This window comes from Sus scrofa, chromosome 14 (assembly GCF_054392235.1).
Source record: "Sus scrofa isolate SSC_HxYL_T2T_F1_AM1 chromosome 14, Sscrofa_HxYL_maternal_Yorkshire_Landrace_v2.0, whole genome shotgun sequence".
NCBI lineage: Eukaryota > Metazoa > Chordata > Mammalia > Artiodactyla > Suidae > Sus > Sus scrofa.
In genome coordinates, this window is record NC_139396.1 from 96,433,437 (window position 1) to 96,459,682 (window position 26,246).

Consider the following 26,246-nt stretch of genomic DNA (forward strand, 5'->3'; position numbering starts at 1 on the left):
GTGAGCTGTGCTGTGGGTCACAGATGCGGCTCAGATCTGATGTTGCTGTGGCTGTGGTGTAGGCCGGCAGCTACAGCTCTGATTCAACCCCTCGCCTGAGAACCTCCATATGCTGCGGGTGTGGCCCTAAAATGACAAAAACAAACAAACCAAAAAAAACCCCCTCTGATTGTAGTTTTTCAGGGAGCAGCGAGTGGTCATCTAAATGGCTTATAAGCCACTCAGGCTGAGGATGGGGAGAGTTTGCCTTTGGTTTTAACTTTGCATGGACCCTCGGTGGCCATGGGGAGCAGCATCATTGGGGGGCGGGGGTAGAAGCTGAGGGGGAGACCATAAGCTCGGGGAAATACCAGGTTTCTAGAAATTCTGCTTTGAAACTCTTGTCCTCTGGAGGAATGAGGCTGGAGTTACAGGGGACGTGTGGGTTTGTTTTGTTTTTAATACAGGAGAAATAGCATCCAGTTTGTGTGCTCCTGTGAATGGACAAGGGAGAGGGTGCCGTGGGTGCTAAGGAAGAGGAGGGAGCACGGCTGAGTGAGGTCCATGGGCAGACAGGGCCTGGGCTGGGCGCAGGGGAGACGGGTCCCAGAAAAGCATGCAGAGGATCATCTGGGAACAGGAGAGAAGGCAGCCAAAGAGAAAATGAAGTAAGATTCTGGTGGTGAGCCATTAAGTGGATTTCATATCCTTTAGTGGGTTGCAACCTGTCCTTCGAACAGCCCTGCTCCACCCGTTTGCCTCTAACCTCACAGCGGGGCCATGAGGGTGCATTTTGCCCACAGGGGAGGAAAGTAAAAGAGTGACTTGCTGATGCCGCAGGGCGATGAAGACAAGAGTAGGGCTGGAACCTAGGGGCGCCTGAGTCTGCTTCAGATTTCCTGGGGCACTTGGCAAAGACCCAGATCCCCAGACCTCACCCTGTTGGCTCCTTATCCTGGGGGTAGTCTTGGGCATCGTTGCCTGGTGCTCCTGGCTCGGCTGCTGGCAGGGGAACAGGTATTTAGGTCTCCTCTGGGCCACATGCTGTTCCTTAAGAAGCGTACACCCTTCTGGGCATAGATGGATCATGATGCCCCAGGTGCCCATTCCTCATGCAATTCAGGTCTCTACAAAGGGAAAAGATACTGGCACTCCATTTGGCAACCTACTGTTTAAGAGGGGAGTTCCAGGGAGTTCCCGTCATGGCTCAGTGGTAACAAACCTGACTAGTATCCATGAGGATGGGGGTTTAATTCCTGGCCTCTCTCGGTGCGTTAAGGATCTGGCGTTGCTGTGAGCTGTGGTGTAGGCTGGCGGCTACAGCTCTGATTGGACCACTAGCCTGGGAACCTCCATATGCTATGGGTGCGGCCCTAGAAAAGAAAAAAAAAAAAGAATTCCGAAGAATGGTATCAAATGAGTGAAACAGCCCTCCTCCCCTCAAGGAAAACATAGAAAGGCAGAATTTTGTATGAGGCCTGTCATCTCAGAAAAGGAGATAGTGGGGCGGGCTGGGGGCGGGCAGGATGGAATGGGGCTCCAGGGCATGGGTGGGTGGCCTCCAGAGAGGAGGACAGGTCCCGCCTTCCAGCTGCCAGGTGGCTTGGGCCAGTGTGGATGGCTGCTCTAAACCATTTTTAAAGATGAGAACCAAAGTGAGTCATTTTTTTTTTTTTTTAAATTCCCTTGTCCAACCTCTAAGTGCAGACCCTGCCAGCATGCCATTCCCAATAAATAAATCTGTGATGGCTTTTTCTTCTCCTCCCGTTAGCTCTCCCTGCGTCCTGCAGAGGGAGAGGAAAAGCCTGCCTCGAAAGGCAGTCAGTCATGTCTTTGGTGGCCTAGACTTTTCAGCTTCTCTCTTTCTCTCTCCCCGCGTGCTCGGGGCCCCTGTCCGCGCCTGCGCCCTGCTGCCTGGCCCTCCCAAGCTATTGATCGCCCTCCCTCTCTGCCTTCGATTTTATTCCTTCCCGCACTTGTCCTTAGAATCCAGAGGTGATTTCCTCGACAAATTAGAACATGTCCTGGGCCTTAAGTGCTCCATTGTCTCCGTAATGTGATTGATCATCTCGAGCATCCAGAGAACAGAACTGAGCTGGAGTCTTTGCTGGGCTCCTGCCTTGTAGGGTCATCATCTAGGAGGGGTCTGTGCTGGCGGCAGGGGCCTGGGGCCCCATCATCTTGGGTGTGTGTGTGTGTGTGCATGGGTGTGTGTTTGCATGCACACACCTGGGGCCTGTAGCAGCTTGTGGCTTCTGCCCACATGGACCCTGTAGAGGAGAAGGTGTGTTGGATGAGGAACTGCAGCTGGGTCTTCTCAAGATTCCCCCTTTCTGGTGGTTCTTTTGGGTTTCCTGCTACAGAGAGTGGCTGGAGCACCCGCAGACTACTTTCTCTGGATGCACGTACCCTGTGGCTTGGTCCCTGTCCCCCGTCTGTCGTCAGCTGTCTGGGGGCTGCAGAAGCTGAGGGTAGGGAGGGAGTTTCCGCGGAAGGCCTTTTCCTCCTTGCCCTGGCCACACGGTCAGGTGGCAGAAGAGGAAGGACACGCTGGCCAAGCATCAGCAGGGATCTGGCCCCAAATGAGCTCTCACCCCTCAGAGATCGTGCTGAGACTCACAGGCTCCCTGTTTCTCTGACCTTGCCCTTTATCTGTGTCTGAGCTTCTCCCTGCCTCCTAAGGTTCCAGCCCAGGGCTGCACAGGGGGCATGTAAAGCATGCAGATCCAAGGCCAGCTCACCTCTGGCCAGGGACTGGGCGAAAGGGTGGGGTGGGGGGGTGGCAGGGGCAGCAGAAGCAATGTTCCCATCTTCCGTGCTCACCCTGTGTGGGGTAAAGGCCTGGCTTCAGGAGAGCTGGGTTGTTTCTGACTCCGTGTCAAGTTTGCTGGGTGACTTAGGGCTCTGATTCCTCATTTTAAGAAACTAGATTGAGGCTGGCAAACATATTCTGTGAAGGGCCAGATGGTAAATATTTCAGGCTTTGTGGGCCACAGGATCTCTGTAGCAGCTATTCCACTCAGCCTTGTGGAGCAGAATGAAAGCCACTGTAGACAAGCCATAAACAAACAGGTGTGACTGGTGAAACAAACCCGTGTGACTGGTCTCCTGTATTTACAAAAAACAAAGGTGGGCAGGTTTGGCCCCCCGGGGTAGTTGTTTGCCCACCCCAGGACTAGCCGTTCCCTGGTGCTTCTCCCCCCACTAGCGTGGAGGTCTGTTATAGAGGTGCCTGCCCGGCTTGATGTCTCTTCGTAACACTCATCACTGCCTCATTGTCTATATATTTATGCATTTGCCCACTGTCTCCTTGACGAGAACGTCTGTTTCATGAAAGTGGGAACTTGGACTAAATCCCCTGTGCCTAGAAAAGCTATGGGCTCGATAAATAAGTGCAGAGCGATGAGTTCATCAGTAAGCGCTTGTGGAGGGCTCGTCGCGCTTTGGTGCCGGGCTGGCAGGAGGGAAGACCCTCCTCCCAGGATTTGATGCCGAGGTCCCACATTCAGGGAGTTGGACTCTCACGAAGGGACCTTGTTTTAGCCACAGGCTCAGACTGCACCCAAGCAGACTCCCTTCCCTGCCTAATCGAGTTGCTCAAGCCTGAACCTGAGGGGTTGCCGTTTATTTGCCTCTGTCCTCCCACTTCCCCATTCAGCCCGCCGGAGAGTCCTATCAGTTCTGCCTGGGAAACGCCTCAATCCTTCCAATCCTCTCTTCCACGGCCATTGCCTGGGCCTCAGCCTCCCAGGCACTGGCTCCCAGGGCGCCCCCTACAACTGATTCTCCGTGGAGGCTACAGAAGTGGTGACAAAATCGAGAGGCCATCCACTGCACCAGTTAAGGGCACCAGCTCTGCAGACAGAGGACTGGCTTTGCGCTGTGGGACTTTGGGCAAGTGCTTGACCTCTCTGAGCCTCATTGTCCTCATCTGCAATACGAATCTTCCCTCAAAGGGGTGCCGTGTGGAGTTCTCTGGTAGCCCAGTGGTTTATGATCCAGCATTGTCACTGCTGTGGCTTAAGTCACTGCTACGGCTCAAGTTCGATTCCTTGGCTGGGAACTTATGCATACCACAAGCACAGCAAACAACAACAGAACAGTAAAGGGGGTGTTCCTGTCGTGGCGCAGCAGAAATGAATCCCACTAGGAACCGTGAGGTTGTGGGTTTGATCCCTAGCCTTGCTCAGTAGGTTAAGGATCCGGCATTGCTGTGGCTTTGGCGTAGGCCGGCAGCTGTAGCCGATTGGACCCCTAGCCTGGGAACCCCCATATGCCGTACATGCTGTGTGTGTGGCCCTTAAAAATAAAAGGGTGGGGAGGCGCCTGCTATGGGCATCAAGGGAGTGAATAGGTGAGGAGCAGGGCATGGGGAGCTCGGTGACTGTGCGCTGGTACCAAGTTGTTGAGAATCCCATCCCAAACCAATCCCAGCCTGGATGCCCCGGTCCTGACAATGCCTCTAGCCCAGTCCCCTACTCTCTCCCTCACTCCTTGGATTCCAGAATCACCCTGGTTTTTCAGTTCATGAACACACCAAGCTCATTCACACCTTGGGGCCAGCTGTATGCTGTTCCCTCTGTCCAGGATGCTTTTCCCCTCATCCCTCACACAGTTTGTCCTTGAGTCGCTGTTTACACATTATCATCTCACTACCCTCATCACCCTACTAGGCTCTATTGTACCCCCTTAATTGGTTTTTTCTTTTTATTGCATTTATTATAACTTGTACCCCCCCCCTTTTTTTGTCTTTTTGTCTTTTTAGGGCTGTACCCATGGCATGTGGAGGTTCCCAGGCTAGGGGTCAAATTGGAGCTGTAGCTGCCGACCTACACCACAGCCACAGCAATGTGGGATCCAGGCCTCGTCTGTGACCCACAGCACAGCTCACAGCAATGCCGGATCCTTAACCCACTGAGCGAGGCCAGGGATCGAACCCACATCCTCATGGATTCTAGTCGGGTTCGTTAACCATTGAGCCACGACCAGAACTCTCCCTCCCTTTTTTTAAACTTGCTATTGACCCACTTTTTGGCCTCCCTCACTAGAGCACCCTAGCCTATTCGTTGGGCACATAGAAAGTGCTCAGCCATTACTTGTTGAAGAAGTGAGTGAGCTCTAGAAGATCAACTGCCTGCCACATTTCTTGAGTGAATGAATGAATGATAAGTGCACAGCCCATGCCACCCCCTCCTTCCACTCCCTTCATTCCACCCCCTCCCTCCAGGCGGCCTGTGGTTTTGCTTCCCTAGCTCCCTAGTACCTTCTGAAATGAACACCCCTCTTCAGCCTGGTATGTGACACCACCTGTTAGCCTCCCTCGTCCCCTCGTACCCCATTATTTAACCAATCTAGAGTCCCCAAGATGTCCTGAGAAAGAACCAAAAGAAAGGGACAGGGCGCGAGGAGCTCCAAGGAGAGGCCAGGAGGCCAGGCTGCCTGGAGAAGGAGGCAGACAAGCCTCGGACAAATGGGCCTGGCCTGGGGGTGGGGAGTGCGGTCAGGGGGAGGCCAGACCCAGGGAGGAGCTCCGTCGGGGGAGCTGGGACCCAGGGGAGTGAATGTGAGTCACAGATGACAGGGACACGGGCTGGCAAACCACTGAGCTGGGGTGACGGTGAAAGGGAAACCAAAGAAATTTTGCAGGTGAAAAGGAAACCAAGGAAACTGAAGCGAGGAGAGGACACCGAGGGAAGGAGGAGCCATGGGGCCTCAGGGGGCAGGGATGGCTTGGGGGTTCCCTTAAAGGCCTGTGATGTGGGAGCTTAGAGCCTGGGCTCAGCAGGCCACCCAGGCAGGTTGGCTGGCAGGCAGTGAAGAGTGTTCTGGAGGCGGGGACTGATGCAGGTGTGGGGGCCGCAGGGGAGATGAACTCCAGGGGCAGGGTTGCAGCACAGGAGGGAGGAACGTAATGAGGCCCCTCCGGTGGCAGAGGGAGCAGGGGCTACTGAGCTGTTGAGGAGGGGGCGGGGGGTGGCCTGTGCGTCCAGGTGGGCAGCGCTGGAGGGAGCATGTGAGGGGTTCCTGTGGTTGTCCCGTAGCAAAGTACCACAACTCGGTGGCTTAGCACAGCAGGCATTTTATTCTCACAGTTCTGGAGGCTAGAAGACCAAAATCAAGGGACCAGCAGGCCCAGGCTCCCCCTGAAGACTCTAGGAAGAATCTCGCTCTGCTTCTTCCAGGGCCTGAGGGCTCCCAGTGAGCCTGGGCCTTCCTTGGCTGGGGACAGCACGACTCTGCTCTCTGCCTCTGTTCGCTGGATGCCCTCCCTGTGTGCCTGCCATCCCTCTCCCTGTAAGGACACCTGTCCTTGGCTTTAGGGCTCTCTCTGAGCCAATATGACCTCATCTCAGCTACTTATATCTGCAAAGACCCTGTTTCCAAATGGGGCCACATCTGAGGTTCTGGGTCAATGGGAATTTGGTGGGCACTCTTCAGCCCATTGCAGTGGGTGACATGTGGTGTCAGGAGCCTGAGGGTTCAGACCAGGCCTTGGGTCATGGGTGGACTGTGAAGAGGACCCTTTGAAGGAGACTTTCCCCAGAGCAGCCTAGGAGCAGGTGAGGGCGTGAACTGCCTTTGTAGGGGGTTAGGAGTAAAAGGCAGGAGGGGCCTGGTGGCAAGACACAGTGAAGTCAAAGAGGGTTTTTCCTTAGCCCAGGGGAGACCTCAGTGAGCCTCTAAGCAAAAGAGAAGGAAGAAGCAGAAGTGACGGAGAGAGAGAAGATGCAAACAAGGAAGCTGAGGACTCATGGTGGAGGCCTTCCAGAAGTCGGCTTTGGCAGGAGGAAGAGCCTCTCTTGGCCTGGAAAGCTTTACGCTGGGGGGAGAGAAGGGGGAGGCTCATTCTAGAAAACCTCAGGAATTATGCTTATCTTCTGGCAGAGCTTCCAAAGGAATTTTGAAAAAAAAAAAATTGCAGGCCTTAGGGGTGGTGGTGATGGTGGGGATTCTAGGCTATTAAAGAGCAAGATTTACAGTGGCCCCAGGGAGTCTGGGGCCAAGCCTGAGAGGCCAAGCCCAGGCCAAGCGTCCGGCTGATGTTAGAACAGCACATGAAGATCTGATGAGGCCTTCTTTCTTTAGTGTGGCTACGTCATCTTTCCGGGCCTTACCTGAATCTGACCCCAGCTTTGTTCTGCCCTTGGGCCCCTGGCTACCGCACCCCACCTTGGTGGATCTGGGCCCCTGTTGCCCCTCCCTGTCTGACCCCTGGAATAGGCACTGCTTCTCCCTCCCTGCCCAGCCAGCCCTCCCTGCTTCCCCAGGCCCGTGGCCAACACACCCCTTAGCTTTCCCTGGGCCAGTGTCCCAAACAGGGGGCCTTGGAACCCGCAGGCAGACACTAGCTGCACCCCTTATGGGGACACCTGCCCTCTGCTCACTTCTTGGCCTGCCTGGGAACAACTGTGGCCAAAGCCCGGACGCCTCCTCTGCAACGTCCAGAATCAGAACTTGGCTCTCGGCCGTCCAAAGGCAGCAAGTTTGCAATGGCAAGCTATTCTCAGTTCCAGCCTGCTCGCTGCTGCTAATTTCATGCCCCTGTGATCCAGGTAACGCTTTGCTGCCTTGAGCTGCCACCCCCAGGCTTGAATCGCTTTTTCTCGCCCCGCAGGAGCCCAGTGGCCTCTGCTGCCGAGCTCTGGAGGTGGGGGCCACACAAAGCTGCCTCTCCAAACCACCGGGTGGCCGGCCCCGAGCTAGCCAGCCTCAACTCGTGACTAATTTGCTGCACTTATTTCAAAGTGCCCAAATGGCACTGGGAGAGAGGAAACTTACCCAGGGCCTGCCAGAGATAAACGGGCTCATTTTGGGGGCCTCCCTGCACGAAGAAACCTCTTTACCTGGACTCTAAGCCCAGAATTAAAATCTTCCAGAAGAGATGCTTAGCGCGGAGCCTCTCAGCGTGGTGGAGAGAGGCAATGTTCTCCGTCGTAAAATGGGCCTCACATCTGGCCAGCTGGCTCTGGTGGGTTTTTAGATTGTGTTTGAAGAGCGTCTCTCCCGCCCCCTGGTGTTCACAGGCTGGGCCCGAGCGTCACAGATGAAAATGCATTTCCTCATCTTCTTCACAAGTGGATGGATTCCTGTACCCTGGCCAGAGGGCCCCCCACCCCAACCTGCTCCCTGGGGGTCAAAGACACCGGGCGGTGCCCCCCTCCCACCACCGCCAGCTTCTGTCCACTGTCTGGGTTTTGATCCCCGCCCCCACCCGTCCTGGGGTGTCCTGCTGCGGTTTACACCCCGAGGAGAGAAGCTGGAAGCCTGCCCGGTGCTTCCCAGCTCTAATGTCCTTCTTCACACGATCTGTGCTTATCAGTAGACCGTGTCCATCCATTTCGGTGGCTGACAGTGGTGTGAGCTTTTCTCTTAATCTTTTTTTTTTTTTTTCCCCCTTTTTTAACACTACTCAGACCCACAGACCTGAAGAAATGCCCAAGGGAGTGGACCATGGGGTTCAAGGAGAAGAGATGGTTAACAGGGAGAGGAGGGAAATCAAGGCCTGTCATGTGCTGGCCGGGGCAGAGGAGGATGCCACCCCAGTGGAACCTCTGATCCCGTGGGCTGGTCCCTACTCACACCTGGGAAGCCATATGGGCCGCCAGACCTGGCCGCTGGAGCCGCCGGTGACACACCGCAGTCCCAGTGATGTGTTTAGGTTTGTGTGACTCAGAGGCAGGTAGCCTGAGCCCCAGTGACTCTTAGGTTTGTGAAGATAACGATCTCCCATCCCACCCCTGTGTCAGAAAATCTTGCCACCAGCTCTCTCCAAGTGTGCATCTCTCTGCCATGCATCCACCTGTTAGTCTCAGGCCTCTCATCTGGAAAATGGGAGCAATCCCAGCCTTGCTCTTATAGGCTGTCTTAAGAGCAAATGCACTAGGATGGGCAGGCCACATGTAGGTAGTTTTGTTCAAATGTCAATCACCTGGTACTTTGCTTGGCTTCCACATCTGTACTTGAGTGACCCGGCAGGTGCCAAAGATGACCTTTGATGTTCCAGGTGCCAGAGGCTGAGCCCTAGGTAACTGCAGAGTGCAGGGGAGATAGTGAGGGGGCAGGGGCATTAGATTAGACTCTCAAGGAGCAGACGTTTTCTCCTCTGTTCTTCGGTGCTGGGCCTCATATTGGGTCGGAGAATTCACAACGTGACCGATGGGGGCCACTCTCTCATTCACACCCCGAGGGGGAGGGGTGGGTGCCATGGCTGCATTCCTGCCCCTCTGCCAGAGTGCCCAGATTAAATGGACCACACGGTGTTGTTCTGTCTCAGCTCAGCAGCTTCCTGTGATGCTGAGGAAACCCTCGGGGTGTGTGTGGGAGGGTCTGTTCCAGAAATGAACTCGGGTTAGAGTCCTGCGTGGCAAAGAAAGATCGCTCCCTGCCTTTGCATGTGCTGTTCTCACCTCTTGGAATGCCGTTTCCCTTCACCAGTGCCCCCACCTGCCCATATCTGTCTGGAAAACTACCCCCCATCTTTCAGGGTGCAGTCCAAGGGAAGCCCCTGGCCCCGCACACCCTCCTTCTCCCCACTCCCCGTCCCTCGTACCCATCGTTCTGCAACTGTAGGATTGACCGGACTACACGCTCCCTGGGGAGATCAGGCGCCCTTGTCTTTTCTGTTTTACACACCAAGCCACCAGTACAGTGGTTGGGTGTGCTGGGGCTTGCCATGTCTTCAGTCAACAAAGGAATAGGTACAACAGGAAGGGACGCTGATCGGGATGGAGAGTAGCCACCCAGCTGGGCTGAGAGCCATGGGACTGTAAGCCTCTGGGTCTCCCGCCTACGGGGGAAGGCTTCCTCGTCTCATAAAGTCCTGCCCTGCCCTCCTCCTGAGTCACACATGGTCTCCCACCTGCAGTTACACCAGCCCCAAACGGACCCCCAGGACCACAGGGTTTCTATGAGCTTTGTGAACAGGGCTGCCATGTTGCACAATTCTGAGAAATTCCTTTCATATCACAATCCACACAACTGGTGCCCCCTGGGGTTGTGCAAAACCCAGCCTCTTCTGTCACATGAGGGGGCCCAGGGCCAGTGCCCTGGGGGTCTTCTCATTCCTCCACTGCATAGCCAGAGTCCTCAGGGTCCTTGGGTTCCCTTCCGGAGGCAGAGGCCATGTTTCTCCGCTGCATTGCAGGTGCTGGTGGCATAAATAGGGACAGAGCCTCAGAGGGAGCTCTCGGAAGGAGGCCCAAGTGGAGGTGAACTCTGGTATGAATTCGCCCAAAGCATTGCTTCACATAATATCACCCTATGGGATGGAGATTTCCGATTGCTTTGGAGGGGGCGGCGCTGTTACCGTTCCCGTCACCATGTGTTTGAACCAGTATTCTGATGTCTTCACCTTTCCTTGAGTAAAATATGAGAAGGTAGCCCCCACAGGCCGGGGAAGCAAATGAGACCATGAACCCAGGAAGGGGAGGGCAGCTGCAAGCCTGCCAGGTGCACGGTCGAGAACTGGACATAGAGCCTTCCCTGTTGGATGTTTCTTAGAAAGGCGCCTGAGGTAGCACCTTCCGTGCCATCCTCTGTCGGGAAGCACGGTTCTAGGGAACAAAAGGGAGGGAAAGGGAAGTGAGACGGAGATGGAAGAGAGCAGACACGGACTGTGGTGTTCCTGCGCCAGCCACCACGTTGCCACAAAACACAGCTGCTTGCTCAGGTGCACGGGATGTCTCCAGAGAAGCTACATGGAGCCACCACATTTCAGGACAGATGTCAGGGGAGAGGAAAGGCAAGAGGCAGTGAGTCTCTAGTCTCCTTCCCACCTCCCCCCTCTCATTGGCTGAACCCTGCCTCATGGGGTTCACCCGGCCCCTCCTACAGCCACCCAGGGAGCAGGAGTCTCTGTGGGTGCAGCCCAGGCAATGCACAGGTGTAGGGGTCTTGCCTAGGCAGTTGGCTCCCCTGCTGGTGGCAGTAGTCCAGTGGCTATATGAGCACGTGGGACCAAATAGCAAGGCAGTGGCCTGGAGACAGATGAGCTGAGTACATCTGGGGTGGCACATAAATGAAATCCAGTTTCTAGCAGTTCTTGCAAAAAAACGATCCTAATTTCAGTAAAGGATTTGGAGAGGAAAGGCTCAGGCTAGCTTATGTGGTCCGTTAGCATGACCTTCACTCTCCTAGTGGGCAGGCACGCTGGTCTTCACGTGTGGCAAGAAGGTGAATGAAATCATAGTTGTTTCTGCTTTTAGCAAGGAACTGAATTTAAATTCCAATAGGAAAACTGTGATATTCAGAAAAACCCTGCAGAGTGGGAACCCAGCTATCCCAAACCCTCAATTAGGAATCTGTTGCTGCATAACATACTATGACAAACACAGTGGCTTAAAACAACATGCAGTTATTATCTCACAGTATCCGTAGGGCAAGGGTCTGGGCACAGCCTAGCCCAGTCCTTGGCTCAGAGTCCCTGGAGGTTCGACTCTAGAAGCATTACTTCCAGGCTTACTTGAGTTATTGGCAGAACTCAGTTCATTGCAGTTGTAGAACTGAGAGCTTCTGTTTTTGGTTGGGAGTCGGCCAGAAGCCACTCTCAGCGACTAGGGGTCATCTGCAGTCCTTGCCTTGTGGGGTTCCTCAGCCTGGCCGCCTGCCTCCTCCGAGTCATCAAGGGAGGGAAAGAGTCCAGCAAGATGGGTGCCAGCATCTCATGTAACATAGTCCCGTCCACATCACTAGGTATACCTGTGGCCTTCATCGTGTTCTCTTGGTTGAAAGCAAGTCCAGGCAGGTCCCACCCACATTCAGCAGAGGGGATCCTACAAGGACGTGAACACAGGGAGCTGGCATCAGGGGGGCCCCTCTAAGAGCCTGCCCACCACACCTCCTTTTGCTAGAACTCTACTTGCAGGCAAAAGCAGCAAATAAACAAAAACTACCACATGTTTGCATCAGGAATTACAGTTTTTTTTTCTTTTGTCTTTTTAGGGCCACACCCGCAGCATTTGGAGGGTCCCAGGCTAGGAATCCAAGCGGAGCTACAGCTGCTGGCCTACACCACAGCCACAGCAACGCCAAATCTGAGCCGCATCTGCCACCTACACCACAGCTCACGGCAACGCCAGATCCTTAACCCACTGAGCAAGGCCAGGGATCGAACCCACAATCTCATGGTTCCTAGTCGGATTCGTTTCTGCTGTGCCACGACGGGAACTCTGGGAATTATAATTTTTAAAATAAATTTTAAGGGATGTGCTGAGTCCACTTATGTCACCATCTGCAACTCCCTGATCTGAATTACTAGGAAGATGGCCCAGGGTCAAGTCCATTCTCCACCCCTCCCCTACCCCTGGCATGCTCTTTGGAAAGCAGAGACATGGGCTCAGTCAACAGAAAGGAGGTCCTAGACTTATCCACTTGTCAGTATTTCAAAAGAAACATTTTTTGCTGAAATATCAACACACCAGAACCTTCAGTTACCTGGAAAATCCCCATTCCCCAAAATGTTCAGGGAACCTGAGCCTGCTGGAAAAAAACAAAGACAGAGGTTCTGCATCTCATGCCATGGCTGTTTATAGACTTGCCACAAAGTGGACAGCTGCTGAAGGAAGGCTGTCGTCAGGAGGTCAGGTTCAGGGCAGTCCTGGCCTTCACCTGCTGCCATCTCTTCCCCGAGGCCTCTTACCGTGCCCGCTCAGCGCCCCCCTGGCTTCACGTAAGCCCGGCCACTGTGTCGAGACATAATTGACTGAGTGCTTCAGACCAGTCCAGGCTCTGCTGAGCCCATCAGGGCACGAACAATGAGGTGGCACCTCAAAGGAGGATGGCTGTTTCTAAGGCTCATGGTTGACAGACCCGCACTAGCTGTGATTATCATTTTAATTGCAAGGCCACCACAGCCTTAGTCAGGGTACGGATTTCAAAGGCCACAAAGCAGTGTGCAGGCTTCAAAAGGGACCGTGGAATGGTCTGTGCTTCAGCCTAGAAGGGGCCCATGTGCCATCTCTCTTTCTTGGCTTCCTCATTGCAATCATACTCTCCCAGAAAGAAAAGATGTCACCCCACCCCCGCTTTGAGATCTGTGGCAAATCACACCTCCTCTGGGATCTTTTTTCCCCCAAACCCATAGTCATTCGCATTCTCTCCAGGACCCAGCCCCCTCATCCCACTCCCCTATCCCGAACTTCCTTAGAAATCACTGCTCCTACCTCTCCTTTGGCACAAAGGCCCCCCACACACACACCTCTTCCTGTGGTGTTTTGAGATGTTAAAAAACCTTCACACTCTATCTTGCACTCTCAGTGGGACACCCTGTTCTTAACAGCGAAGAAGAAGCGTGTCTCATACTCCATGGAGATCCCTACAACTGCCGGAGCTTTTTGCACATTGGCAAGATCTTTGCACACATTGTTCTTTGCACTTGGCACCTTTGTATGCAAAATATTTCCCCAGTTAAGTTCCATTTTGTTAGCTTTCCAGAGTAGAATACTCACAGCTTTTTTTTTATTTTTTAGGGTAAAAAATATCATTCATGTAAAACCCGCGTACTTGGACACAGTAAGTGCTTAAACATGTGAGCTGTTTTCATGGCTTAGAGCCCATCGTCATTACCAACTTGGGGTGGGTTTGACATATAAGCACCAAAGCCAAGATAGGTCAGCCCTTTCCAGTGTTTTCTTTTTTTGTTTGTTTTTTGTTTGTTCTTTTTGTACAACGGGTATATTGAGGGATAAGATAGACTCAATAAAATCCGTACCAATGAGTGGACAGTTCCCTGGGTTTTAAAAAAAAAAATGCATACAGTTGCCACACAGCTTCTTCGGCTGTAAGTTCCAGCACACTATAATCAGGAATTCTTGGCCTAGTCTGTGGTCTCCTGCACTCCTTGTCTGTGATAACCTTGAGTTACTTCCAGGAAAATACCCTTTTCCTTATCTTGCCCAGTCTAGGAGCCACTTCTCAAAATGGCTTTGACCTTGGGTAGCAGCTCTGTTGAGGGAGCAAATCCAGAGTCGGAACAGTTCCCCTGCAGAGCCCAGTGTATTTCTAAGACTTCTCCCTTGGTTGCAAGAACCAGAGAATGTGGATGAGCCATAACAAAGCCCATCTGGATAACTCTGAAACTTGGCAACAGGCTAAGACAACTGATAGGGCAAAAATTCTCTTTGTAACCATACATCGCATTCTGTCTCCATTGCCTCATTCATGGGTGGGACAGGTAGGATGGGTGCGAGCATGGGCTGTAGCGTATTGGGGCAGGAACATTATCCTGGCCTTCCTTATGTTTCCAGCACTTAGCACAGCTTATGCTGCTGTCTGTTTGTTGAGTGATTGAGTGAGTGATCTAGGGTCAGAGATGGGGCGAGACCATGCTGTCTCAGGGTAGACTTACCCATCACCCATGGGTATCTGAAGTCAGTCGGGAGAAGCCTCATCAGGAGGGGCCCTGTCTCTGCTCCCCTCCACCCCGAGTGACCTCAGCGGCCTCCTCACTTCTGTGCTTGCAGAACTACTTTGAGAGCTACCTGGCTGTGGCCTCCACCGTGCCCTCCATACTGTGCCTCGTGGTCAACTTCCTGCTTGTCAACAGGTAGGCCACTTTCCCCCCTCGCCTAGGACCCTGACCTTCACGTCCAGCCTTATCCACTGCCCTGTGGTCCACAGCTGCTTCTCTGCTGCTGGCTTAAATGTGGCCACCAAAGCAGGCAGGCAGCTCAGAGTCTTCCCTGAAGACTGAGAGTTAGATCAGTTACCTGGGGCCCTGCTCACAGATGCCCAGTCAGGGAGCCACACGCTGTCGCCTGGTGTCAGCAGCCAGAGGGGTCTTCCTTTTTCTCTCAGGGGAGCCTGACTCTCAGCATCTGCCGGGGCCACAAGGCTTGTGGAGGCTGGCCTTTCCCAGAGCAGGTGGAAGCTAAGAGCACCCCACCACCCCAGCTCTCACTGTGTGGGAATGGGTCACCTGATGCTAGGTGCCAAGCTGGTAACAGCAGCTCATGTGTCGACCACTCACAAGGGAGTCAGTGGGCGACTTTTGACACTGCATTCATGAAGGGCTGGGAAAGATCCCCCATCTGGATGCACTGTGGAGGAAGGAATGATTTAGAAGACAGCCCTTGGCCCTTCAATCCCATTGCATGACTGGCACCATTCTTTTTCCATTTAGATTTACAGGGGTAACAGCCTGTGCTGCTTTGCCTGCATTTCCCATAAGCCACCTCTAGGTGATAACTGTGGCTACATTAAGGTTCAGAAACCTGGGCTGCTGTTGGGCGCGGCCCACTGAGACCTTAGGTCACTGGTGGCAAACCTATTTTACCCACCTCTGTTCAGTTAGTAGTAACTGCCTGGATCTCTGGTTGAATAAGTTTCTAAGACAGGTCCAGCCTCAGGGAGTGTGCTGTGATTGATTAGTGATGTCTGCTCTGAGTCCAGGAGAAGAGAGAGCAGCACATATGCCTCATGTGTGCTCCACCCAAATAGACCAGTCCTTCCAAACATGTTGTGGGGTTATTCCAAGTACCTGCTGTTGCATAAAAGTGATCCCAAAGCATAGTTGCTTAAAACAATAATAGTAAGTGGTACCTTGCTTGGTTCTGGGAGTCAGCAGGCTCAGCTGGCAGCTCTGGCTGGCCCTCTCTCCTGTGACTGCAGACAGCTGGGGCCAGAGCTGCCAGGCCTCTGAGGGGCACCTCTCTCCCTGTCTCTCTGTCTCTCTTTCTATCTCTCTCTATGTCTGTCTCTGTCCCTCCCTTTGGTCTCCTGTAGGTTGTCCTCGGGCAGTAGGACTTTTCATGTCATGAAAAGCCAGAGCCATAGCAACACCAGATCCGAGCCGCATCTGCGACCTATACCACAGCTCACGGCAACACCAGATCCTTAACCCACCGAGCAAGGCCAGGGATCGAACCCACAACCCCCTGTTCCTAGTCGGATTCGTTTCTGCTGCTCCACAATGGGAACTCTAGTACCCCACCTTTCAAAGGAAGGAATGTTGGAGTTCCCGTCGTGGCTCAGTGGTTGACAAATCTGACTAGGAACCATGAGGTTGCAGGTTCCATCCCTGGCCTCACTCTGTGGGTTAAGGATCCGGCATTGCTGTGGCTGTGGTGCAGGCTGGGAGCTGTAGCTCTGATTTGACCCCTAGCCTGCGAACTTCCATATGCCACAGGTCTGGCCCTAGAAAATACAAAAAAAAAAAAAAAAGGACAAAGGAAGGAATGTCAAAGAATTTGCCCGCCTCTTAAAACTAGAGTGCTGGACAAGTGAGAGGGAGCATGGCCTCAGACGGCCCCGAGGCTGAAAGTCAGCCAGCTGGCCCCTAGCCTGCCCCAGGCTCACAGGGCTACTGTCAGTGTCCCAGCAGGACAGCAGCCTCCGGAGACCCCACCAAAGAGGAGGTGAGGAATGAACCAGGATGAGGGCCCTCAGCTCTGCTGGCCTCTAAGGGTCTCCCTGCCCTCTCTCCTTTCCAGGGCCCTCGCCTGATCCTCTGTCCAAAGTGGGGGGTCAGGAAATGGACCCAGGACCACAGGGCCAGGAAAGGGCAGCCTGAGCTGGTGTCTTCCCTGGCACTGCCCTCTCTGTGGTCGTGAGGTCCAGGGGGGCAGAAGCCAGTGGGGGGTGGGGGTCCGCAGTGGCAGGGAAGGCCCAGCCTCCAGGCCTGGGTGAATAATCTCTAATCGTGGCAGTTACACTCAGACGGCCCTTGGAGGAGTTCTCTTCTTTAATCCTGGCGATGGCCTAGAGTGGCATGCTTCTTCCCCTGGGTTATAGATGGCCAAACAGGCTGACAGAGTTTACTTGGCCATTAAGAGGGTGGTGCCAGGTGTCAGGATTGGAACTGGGACCCTCCACCCCCTACACACCACACACATCTGTGCTTGGAACCTCTGGGCCACCTGCCTCCTAGTTCTCCAGCTTTGCCCGACCCCCTCCCTGCAGCCAGACCCACACCTCAGACCCTGCAAGTGGCAGCCCACCTGTCTCTGGCTTCAGGCCACTGCAGGGAAGGAGGTGGTTGAGCGGGTTTGGGTCTGTCTGCAGTGGGGACCGTGGCCCGTCTGGGCAGCTGCCCTCCTGAGGATGGCTGGGAGCTGGCTTTGACGGCTCAGTGTTCCAGAAGGGTCTAGCCCTCCCCCAACAGCCTGCCCTTGCACGGCTCCAGGAGAGGGATGAGGGCGGTCTGGGAAATGCTCCCAGCCTCTGTCTTTGGACAGTGAGAAGATGGTTTGGGGCTAAGCTGTTTTTTATCTAATGTGCGAAATTGAAATGTCTCCTTTTCTCCCCTCCTGGAGAACCCTGGTTTTCTCTAACTGGCTCATCCATAATCGGCAAGTGTTTTATTATGTTAAATCTGTAGCATCATAAATACTTATGAGGAGGATTTACATTTTGGAGACTTATGGAGAAATCAGTCCCCTGAGGTCCTGAGTCCTCATGAGTAAGGGGTGAGGGGGAGGCTGGCAGCCTGGGTATGGCTGGCAGCCCGGGTACAGCTGGCAGCTTTCTCCAAGAATCTCACGTCAGGGTCCCAGGGCTGGAGCTGTCACCTCGGCCATCCTCTGTCCCAGAGCAGAACCACCAACCCCAGGGCAGCACTTGTCCAGACTTTGCCTAAGATCCCAGCAGTGTCACCAGCCCCTGCACTGTCCCTGCCCCAGGTGGAAGTAGCAGAGAGTAAGGCAGCAGCCCCCATTAGTGGATGTGGGGCCAGCGTGCACAGGGCACATTTCATAAAGCTTTATGAGCATTGAAAATAGCCCCAGGCAAGATCCCGAAGGGCCTGGAGGCCTGTGCACGGAAGCTCCAGCTGAGAATGGGTTCTGCAGCAGGTAATTAGCAAGTGAGGAGACCTGTGCAGGTGAGGGACCTTATGGGGGAGCAGAGGCAGAGCTGGGAACCACCTCGCTTCTGTAAGGCATTTGGTGTTCACTCCTCAGCTCCCACTCTGCCCTCATCTCCCCGCCATGGGGCTGCCTGGGTACCAAGTCCCCCAGCTGTCTCCAAAGCAACGTTCCCATTCAAGCCACTACTTGCCTTGTTGTCACCGGCACAGGGGAGCTTCTGTGATGCCGGCAGCATTCCTGGGGTGGACTGTGTCTGTGGGGAGATGGCTGGGGGCAGAGGTCGCTCCCAAGGCTGGCTGGATGGCTGCTGATGTTGCCAGCTGTCTCCCTGCCGTGCTGTGGGGTCAAGAGGCAGAGAGTGCAAGGGAGGCTGAGGTCTAGCACCCAGCTCGTACCTCTCACGTGTCAATCTGTGTGTCCAGCAAATGTTTACCAGGTGCCTGCCGGGCCCTGTGCCAGCCCTGGGGGTGAGAACCAGACAGAACCTGTCCCTGCAATGCTTCTTATGGCTCCTAGTCTGTTCTCTGCCTCCTTCTTGTCCCAGGGAACTGCTAAAATGTTGGGGCATTTGTCCCCAGCTTCTCTTTCCACTTGAATTTTTTCAGATTTAGAATCATAAACTGGAAGGGACCTGATGTTATCTTGTCCCACCTCTTCTTTTTTTAAGATGAGGAAACTGAATGCCAGAAAGGCTGAATAACATATACCTGGGGTCACACAGTGAATTGGTGGCAGAGTCGGCAGGGCTTTGTCTCCAGATTCAGGCTCTATGCTCTGGAGCTCTTTATTTATTTATTTATTTATTTATTATTTTTTTTTTTTTGCAGGGGGGTGGGGGGCGGGGGACATACCCACGGCACATGGAGGTTCCCAGGCTAGGGGTCGAATCTGATCAGCAGCTGCCAGCCTACACCACAGCCACGGCAATGCCAGATCCAAGCTGCTTCTGTGACCTACGTCGCACCTTGGGGCAATGCTGGATCCTTAACCCACTGAGGGAGGCCAGGGACAGAACCTGCATCCTCATGGATACTAGTTGGCTTCGTTACCCACTGAGCTACAGGGGGAACTCCCCCCTGTAGCTCTTATCTTTGGGGTGGATGGGGGGCTTCAGCTGCTGGGAGAGAGTGGGGGGTACTGTGTGACAGGGCTGAATATGTAGGATCACCCCAAGCATCAGAGGTAAGTTCTGACCACCAGCCTTCAGGGCACCTGGCGTGCAGGTACAGTAGGTACGCTGGGCCTCTGAGGTCAAGGTGCTCCATCTATCCGGCTGCCTCCCAGCTCCTGCCCAGGCTCCTGCCAACCCTAGGAAGCTGTGTCTTGATGTGGTGTGTCTCCGAAATAGACCCCGCAACAAGGGTTCGAGTGCAAGTAGTTTATTTGGGAGGCCAAGATCAGAGAGTGGGGAGGCCAGGAAGGGATGGCAGCCAGTAAAGGATGCCTTATCAAGCCAGCTCCCACAGGGTGACCAAACTTGACCCGTCCTGAGCTCTGGAGCCAGGGTGGAGCACACACCCAAGGGGAAGGGAGCTGGGGTATTTAGCCGCCCACTTCCCCAGCGTTGGCTGAAGGCTGCTCTTGGGAGGTGTTCATTGCCTGGCACTGTGTCACTCCCTGCTTCCTGGGAGGGGGGTAGGGTACATGGGCAGGACACCCCTGGCACAGAGGTGGAGTTTCAGGCCATGCTCTCTCCAACTGGAGACCCTTTGTGTTGGTTGGCACTCTTGGTAACAAACCAGAGAGACGCAAAAAGGATTTTCTCATTCTTTCCCTGGAAAATGAAAGTCGGGTCTGCCTCCACTGCTGGATCTAGGGGATGGCCAGTATCCACAGGGCTCTTCTTCTTCTTTTTTTTCCCCGCTTTTTAGGGCCACTCCCGCAGCATGTAGAGGTTCCCAGGCTAGGGGTCTAATCGGAGCTACAGCTGCCAGCCTACACCACAGCCACAGCCACATCCACACCAGATCTGAGCCACGTCTGCGACCTACACCACAGGTCATGGCAACACTGGATCCTTAACCCACTGAGCGAGGCCAGGAATCGAACCCAAAACCTCATGGTTCTTAGATTCTTTTCCACTGTGCCACGATGGGAACTCCAGCAGGGCTCTCCTTCTTATCCGATGTCCCTGGGCTCTGTGTATGTCTGCTTGGCTTCCTCCCGCATGTGGCCTCTTCCCGTACAGCTGGCCACAGGGTGACCAGCAGCTCCAATTAGCTCACATGCTGATGCTTAATCCAGTGGTGGAGGGGCAGGATATGGGACACTCTGATCACATGCCCTCATTTGCAGATGGGTTGGTATAGACGCTATGACCGGCCCCCTCCACCGGACAACTTGACATGGAGGAAGGGGTGCTTGGGGTGGGAGGATGCTGGCAGACAAAGACTGCACGCCCACTCCATGCCCCAGTTTGAGGATCAAGTCCTGGCACTTACCAGGTGGACAAGGACCTCTAAGGTGGGGCTCCGTGTCTGCCCAGCAACCTCTGATCTCAATCTCACCTGCAGCCAGAGTCCATTTTAATTCCTCAAACGTGCTCCACTCTCTCTCACAAGGCATGCGCTCACAGCCAGACACCCCTCATACCGCAGCATGGTATCACTTCCAAAAAACTATGATGTGCCCAAGGTGGATTTTGTGCCCCTTGGATGTATCCAGGATGCCCTTTGACCCTGCTGATGGAGCACTTTGCACACAGGATCAAAATGCCTGTCCCTCATCTGTCCTGTGTCCCAGGGCATCCAACACACAGAAGTTGGCCCCTGCATCTATGCTGTAAACTCACCAGAGGGATCATGCGAGTTAGAAGATGGCCATGGGCTGGGGGCAGCAGACCTAGGTCCTCATCCAGCAGCCCAGGGCCTCAGGCCACAACCTTGAACTAACTAGCTCTTCCCTTCTTTCTGCCCCTGACAAAGCTGAGGCAGCACCTGCTCTCCCTTCAGCCAAGGACTGGAAGGAAACTCAAATTAGCCTTGGGCCACAAAAGCACTCAGAAAAACCCTTTCTTGCTTTTCAGGATCATCTTTCACACCTATTTATGTACATGTGTTTTTTTCCCTACCTTTCATGTCTTTCTTTTTTTATCCAAAAGAACTGTGTGTATAACTAATCTGGCTTTTCGCCCAGCCCTCACCCACTGCTTAGCAGGAAAATTAACTAAACATCCAATCCGGTTTAAAGCTTAGTTTAATCTGATGATTTAAACAGCCTCTTTAGACGATGTTCTCTGTCCTTGGAATGAAAATGTGCAGTTTCTCAGTGAAGCCCAGCTTCCCTGCTTCTCCCCACAGGGTGGTGTCTGGGCAGGTTTGGGGCTGGGAGGGGTGCATGGCTGACATTTAGGAGTGGGGATCTGGCTCTAGTTTGGCATCAGCTGCTGCCCATGACAACCTAGACCATCACAGGAGCACCCTTCTGCCCTGGCCACCGGTTCTGGACCACCCATATTTCCTTCACCCCCAGGGAGGCAGTAGAGTGTCACTCTGAGAGCACAGGTGGGAGCAGACTTCCTGGGTTTAAAGCTGTGTGACCTTGAACACGTTCCTTAGCCTCTCTGACCTCGGTTTCCTTATCTGCATATGTAGGAGAGGGAAGAATCCCTATTTGTTAGAGCTGATATGAGAATTCAATGAGCTAGCATTTAGAAAACACTTAGCAGGGTACCTAGCACAAATGAATGGCTCGTATAATATCACTTATACGTGGCATCTAATAAAAAAAAGATACAAAAAACTTATTTATAAAACAGAAACAAAGTCACAGATTTCAACACCCATCTGAGCCGTTACCGTAGGTGAAACCATTGTGGGGGAGGGAGGAATTGGGAGATTGGGAATAACATGCACACTATTGTATAAAACAGATGATTAGTGAGAAGGTATTGTGCAGCACAAGAAAATCTACTCGATACTTTATAATAACCTCTAGGGGAAAAAATGGATAAATTTATATGTATGACTGATTCACTTTGCTGAACACCTGAAGCTAATACAGCGTCGTCGTAAGTCAACTATACTCAATAAAATTTTAAAAAACAAGAAACAATAAAACCCACGACACAACCAAATGAAGCGCTGTCTCAGTGTTCGCTGTGATGACGAAGACGACGATTTTCTTCCTTTCTCCCCTCACGTCTCGTGCTATGTTTTGGGGGAAAGAAGCCCAGTGGGTGGTTATTCTGTTCAAACACTACACAAAGCCAGGGGGAGCTCAGTGCTGTGGCAGGAGGAGCAGGGGTCCTGCCCCAAGGGCTCTCATGTCCTATCCTTGAACCTCACAGCAAGATGGGAAACAGCGTCTGAGATCACTTGCCCTGAGCCAGGCACTGCTCCCTGGCTCCACACACCCCTCCGCAGAGACCCTCACAATCACCCCTCCAGGGAGATCGAGTCTTCCTTCTGTTGTACAGATGCAGAAGCTGAAACCAGAATGATTGAGTCATTTATCCGAGGGCACACAGCCTGGTGGGGAAGGCAGGATTCAGACCCAGGCCTCCTGACGGCAGCGTGCACGATCAGTCCCAGCCACTGAGCACACCTGCTTCCCTTCGGAGTGGTCACCAACCCCCCTGCCCAGCATGATGCCTGAGGGGGTCTCTAACTGCCTCTGGCATCCTCACTGTAGGGTTCCGCTTCGTGTCCGCGTGCTGGCCTCGCTGACTGTCATGCTGTCCATCTTCGTGATGATGACGGTGCTGGTGAAGGTGGACACCTCCTCCTGGACCCGCAGCTTCTTTGCCCTCACCATCATCTGCATGGCCATCCTCAGCGGCACCTCCACCATCTTCAGTAGCAGCGTCTTCGGCATGACTGGCTCCTTCCCCATGAGGAATTCCCAGGCGCTGATATCAGGTGAGAGCTGGGGTCCAGACTGCTGACCAGGTCAGTCCCCCTGGGGGTCATTCGAAGGAGCCAGAGGTGAGCATGTGGTAACCCTTCTGGAAAAGGAAATGAGTGTTAAATGTATTTCCGTGCTCTATTATTGTGTTACAAAGCACCCCAAACCTTAGTGGCTTAGAACAATGACAGTTATTTCTTTTGTTCACAAATCTGCATTTTGGGTAGGAGCTGGCGGGGGCAGCTCTCCTCTGCCCCACGTGGCATCAGCCAGGTTAGCTCACTTGGGCCTAGAGGATCCACTTTCCAGATGGTGTGCTTACCCGGCCAGCATGTTGGTGCTGGCTCTTGGCTGGAAGCTCAGTCAGGGTTGGGGCTGGGGCCAGCGTTCCTCTCCACCTGCACCTCACCAGGGCTGCTTGGGCTTCCCCATGGCATGGTGTCTGAGTCACAAGAGCAAGCATCCCAAGAGACCCAGGCAGAAGCGTTACTTCCTTTGACGACTTAGCCATGAAAGACATGTAGACTCACTCCCACTCTAGCCCTAAACCCACTTGAATTCAAGGGGAGAAAACAGATCTACATATCTCAGTGGGTGAGTACGAAAATCATACTGTAAGAAGAGCAGGTGGGAGGGGAGACATAGTTCAGGCTACTTTTGGAAAATACAGTCTGCCTTCCAAGAGCGTTTCCTGAACCGATGTTTCATTCTTTCCCACCCTCCTTCTCCCCCACCTCCTTCTCTCCCCTTCCCTTCTCCTTATTTTACCTTTCCCTTACCTTTTCTCCTTTCTTTTCTCCTTTCCTCCCTTCTGTCTTTTCTTCCCCTCTAATTTTATAGCAGATCTACTATGTGCTGGGGACTCAAAGCTGAGCAAGACTCAGCCTCCTAGGAGCTGATGGCCTAGTAATAAACTCCTCTGTTACCTTGAACGTTGGCATTTTATGGGGGGGGGGGGGTGCAGGCATTGCTGATGTGACTTGAGCTGACCCCTTAAACTGAAATTTCGATGCTAACCCAAGCCTGTTGTCCAGACCTTAGCAGTTCTGTCCCCTTGCCCAGATGTCTCAACAAGGTAAAAAGACCTGGGTCAGGAAGAATCTGTGCTTTCCCAGGAGACCACCATCCCTTCAGGCAAGATGGGGGGCTCAGCTGCTCTGTTCAGTATTTCTGCATGTTAGTGTTGCATGAAGGGGGGCTATAAGCATTTGCCCACTTGAGAAGAATTTTGCAAAGAATTTGCTCTGGAAGCTCCCGTCATGGCACAGCAGAAATGAATCCAATTAGGAACCATGAGTTTGCGGGTTCGATCCCTGGCCTCGCTCAGTGGGTTAAGGATCCGGTGTTGCCATGACCTGTGGTGTAGGTCTTAGACGTGGCTCAGAGATGGTGTGGCTGTGGCTGTGGTGTAGGCTGGCAGCTGTAGCTCCGATTAGACCCCTAGCCTGCGAACTTCCGTATGCCATGGGTGCGGCCCTTAAAAAGACAAAAGCCAAAAAAAAAAAAAAAAAAAAAAAAAAAAAAGGAATTTGCTCTGTGCCCATTCACGGATAATGCCAAGTAGTATGTGTGTGACAGGGATGGCAGAGGTGTGTGTCCCCTCCCCATGCCCATGCTGCTGCCAGGCATCACTAATTGATCTGGATCTTTTCTCCTAAGCTTCTAAATCCTTCTCAGCACAGCACTGGAGACAGTCCCTGTGAACAGATCAGAGTTCAGATGTAAGCTCAAACCTGTTTGCCATTTTTTGATATAAGATTGGGCTTCTGGCTGTATCCTGGGAGAAACCCATGGGCATAAAATAAAATAAGAGTGGACCCATTGCTAAGTTTCCTGAGCACAATCAACATGCCCCCGGCAGTGCTTCAGGAAGGGCATGCCTAGGCTGGGGGAAGTGGCCGCCAAACACTGGATTTAATCCCTTGTCACCTTGTTCTCAGCCCTTGTCCCCTCATCTCCCTCCATCCTGCTGGAGCATATATAATATTCTTGCTGGCTGTCTCTCCAGGAACTGGTGACCAAACACAGTGTTTGCGTTGGCAAGGGGCCCTTAAGGTCATCTGGCCTTCCAGAGGAGACTCTCCTGTGAAATTTTAAGAAAGTCCATTTTGAAAAAGTGGAGAAATCTCACATCACACTTCAGTATTCATCACCCTGGGCCGTAAGGCATTGTCCTCCCCATGTGCAGCACCCAGTGGGTGCCAGTCACCCTGGCAGGTGCGAGGTGTCCCAATCTCCCAGAACCCCAGCGCCCCTCACCAGCCCCTCGTTGTTTTCTGTCCAGAGGAGCCCATCTGTGAGTCCTGTGTGTGTTGGCATCTGAGGACAAAATTCATTTGTTTGGTACTGGCATTTTTTTTAAGCCCTTCATTTGCATGTATTTCCATAACTGATGAGATAAAGTAGGGAGTCATGAAGGATGAGCTCCCGGAGGCCTGGTTTGTTGTTGATGATAATATTGTAAATTCTCTACAAGTTGGGAAGAGAGAGGAAAATCAAGAGGCAGTGATGTTAAGATCTCTTCCTCAGGGCAGCCGGGGAATGTCTTCCTGAGTTTAACTCCAGTTCTTACAAAACACCCAGGTGGGGATTACAGCTTCTCAGAAGTTGGCACCCTCTTGGCAAAGGGTTTACCCTGTTGTTGCTGCTTTGATGTAGGAAGGACAGAGATAGCCAGACACCTAATTGGGAATCTGGGAGGGTTTATATGGCGCTTCTCAGTGCCAGGCACAGTTCTGCTTTACACGTAATGATCCTTTTAATCTTCGTAACAGCCCTTAGAGGTGGGTTTTACCCCCCCCCCATTTTACAGATGGGGAAGTCAAGGCACAGAGAGGTTAAGTGACTTGCTGAAGGTCACACAGCTAGAAGTGGTAGAGCCAGGAGAGGACTCAGATGTTTTGATTCTAGAGTCTGTGCCCTTAATCGCCATGCAAACTTTCATTTCTTTGCCTCCTCCGCCGGAGAGCCTGTGCTTAGACACGCCTCAGCCTCTTGCCCAGTGCGGTTGGTGGGTGATGGGGGCCCAGGGCAGGGAGAGGAGCTCTCTGAGATGGCCGACCTCTGACCCTAAAGATTCTGAGCCCATCCAAAGGGCAATAAAGACAGAGGGTCAAGTGTCAAGGGTCGGAGGCCAGACCGAGAAGCAGGTGAAGCCTTGGAGGCCATCTGCCTCCTTGGGAGCAGCCAGGCTGGGGAGACCCTGGTAGAGCCAGAGTGCCCACGGCTGCAGGATGGGTCCGTGTCTGCCAAGGCCTCGGGATACCATGAGAACTGCAGCATTTTCCTCAGCATCAAGGACTGATTTTGGTTCTGTTAAGCCCAAGCAGAGAGAGGTCGGGCCTGAGAGCAGGGAGGATGGACCTGCCCTGACCGGCTCCGTGGGGTCCCGCGCTCTCCACAGGAGGAGCCATGGGGGGCACCATCAGTGCCGTGGCCTCACTGGTGGACCTGGCGGCGTCCAGCAACGTGACGGACAGCGCCCTGGCCTTCTTCCTGACGGCGGACGTCTTCCTGGCGCTCTGCATCGGGCTCTACCTGCTGCTGCCGCGGTTGGACTACGCCAGGTGAGGCCCCGAGCTCCATCCCTCCCTCCCTCCCTCCAGCATCCTTCTTTCCCTC

The 26,246-nt window shown here is 53.4% G+C and overlaps 1 protein-coding gene across 1 annotated transcript in view; it reads left to right on the plus strand.

Moving 5' to 3' along the window:
• Positions 1 to 26,246, plus strand: part of SLC29A3 (solute carrier family 29 member 3) — a 44,024-nt gene that overhangs the window by 11,705 nt on the left and 6,073 nt on the right. Inside the window, exons 3-5 of the mRNA XM_001925631.6 lie at positions 14,439 to 14,521; positions 22,413 to 22,639; positions 26,029 to 26,191. Coding sequence (XP_001925666.4) covers positions 14,439 to 14,521; positions 22,413 to 22,639; positions 26,029 to 26,191 — 473 coding nt within the window. The remainder of the gene's footprint in view (positions 1 to 14,438; positions 14,522 to 22,412; positions 22,640 to 26,028; positions 26,192 to 26,246) is intronic.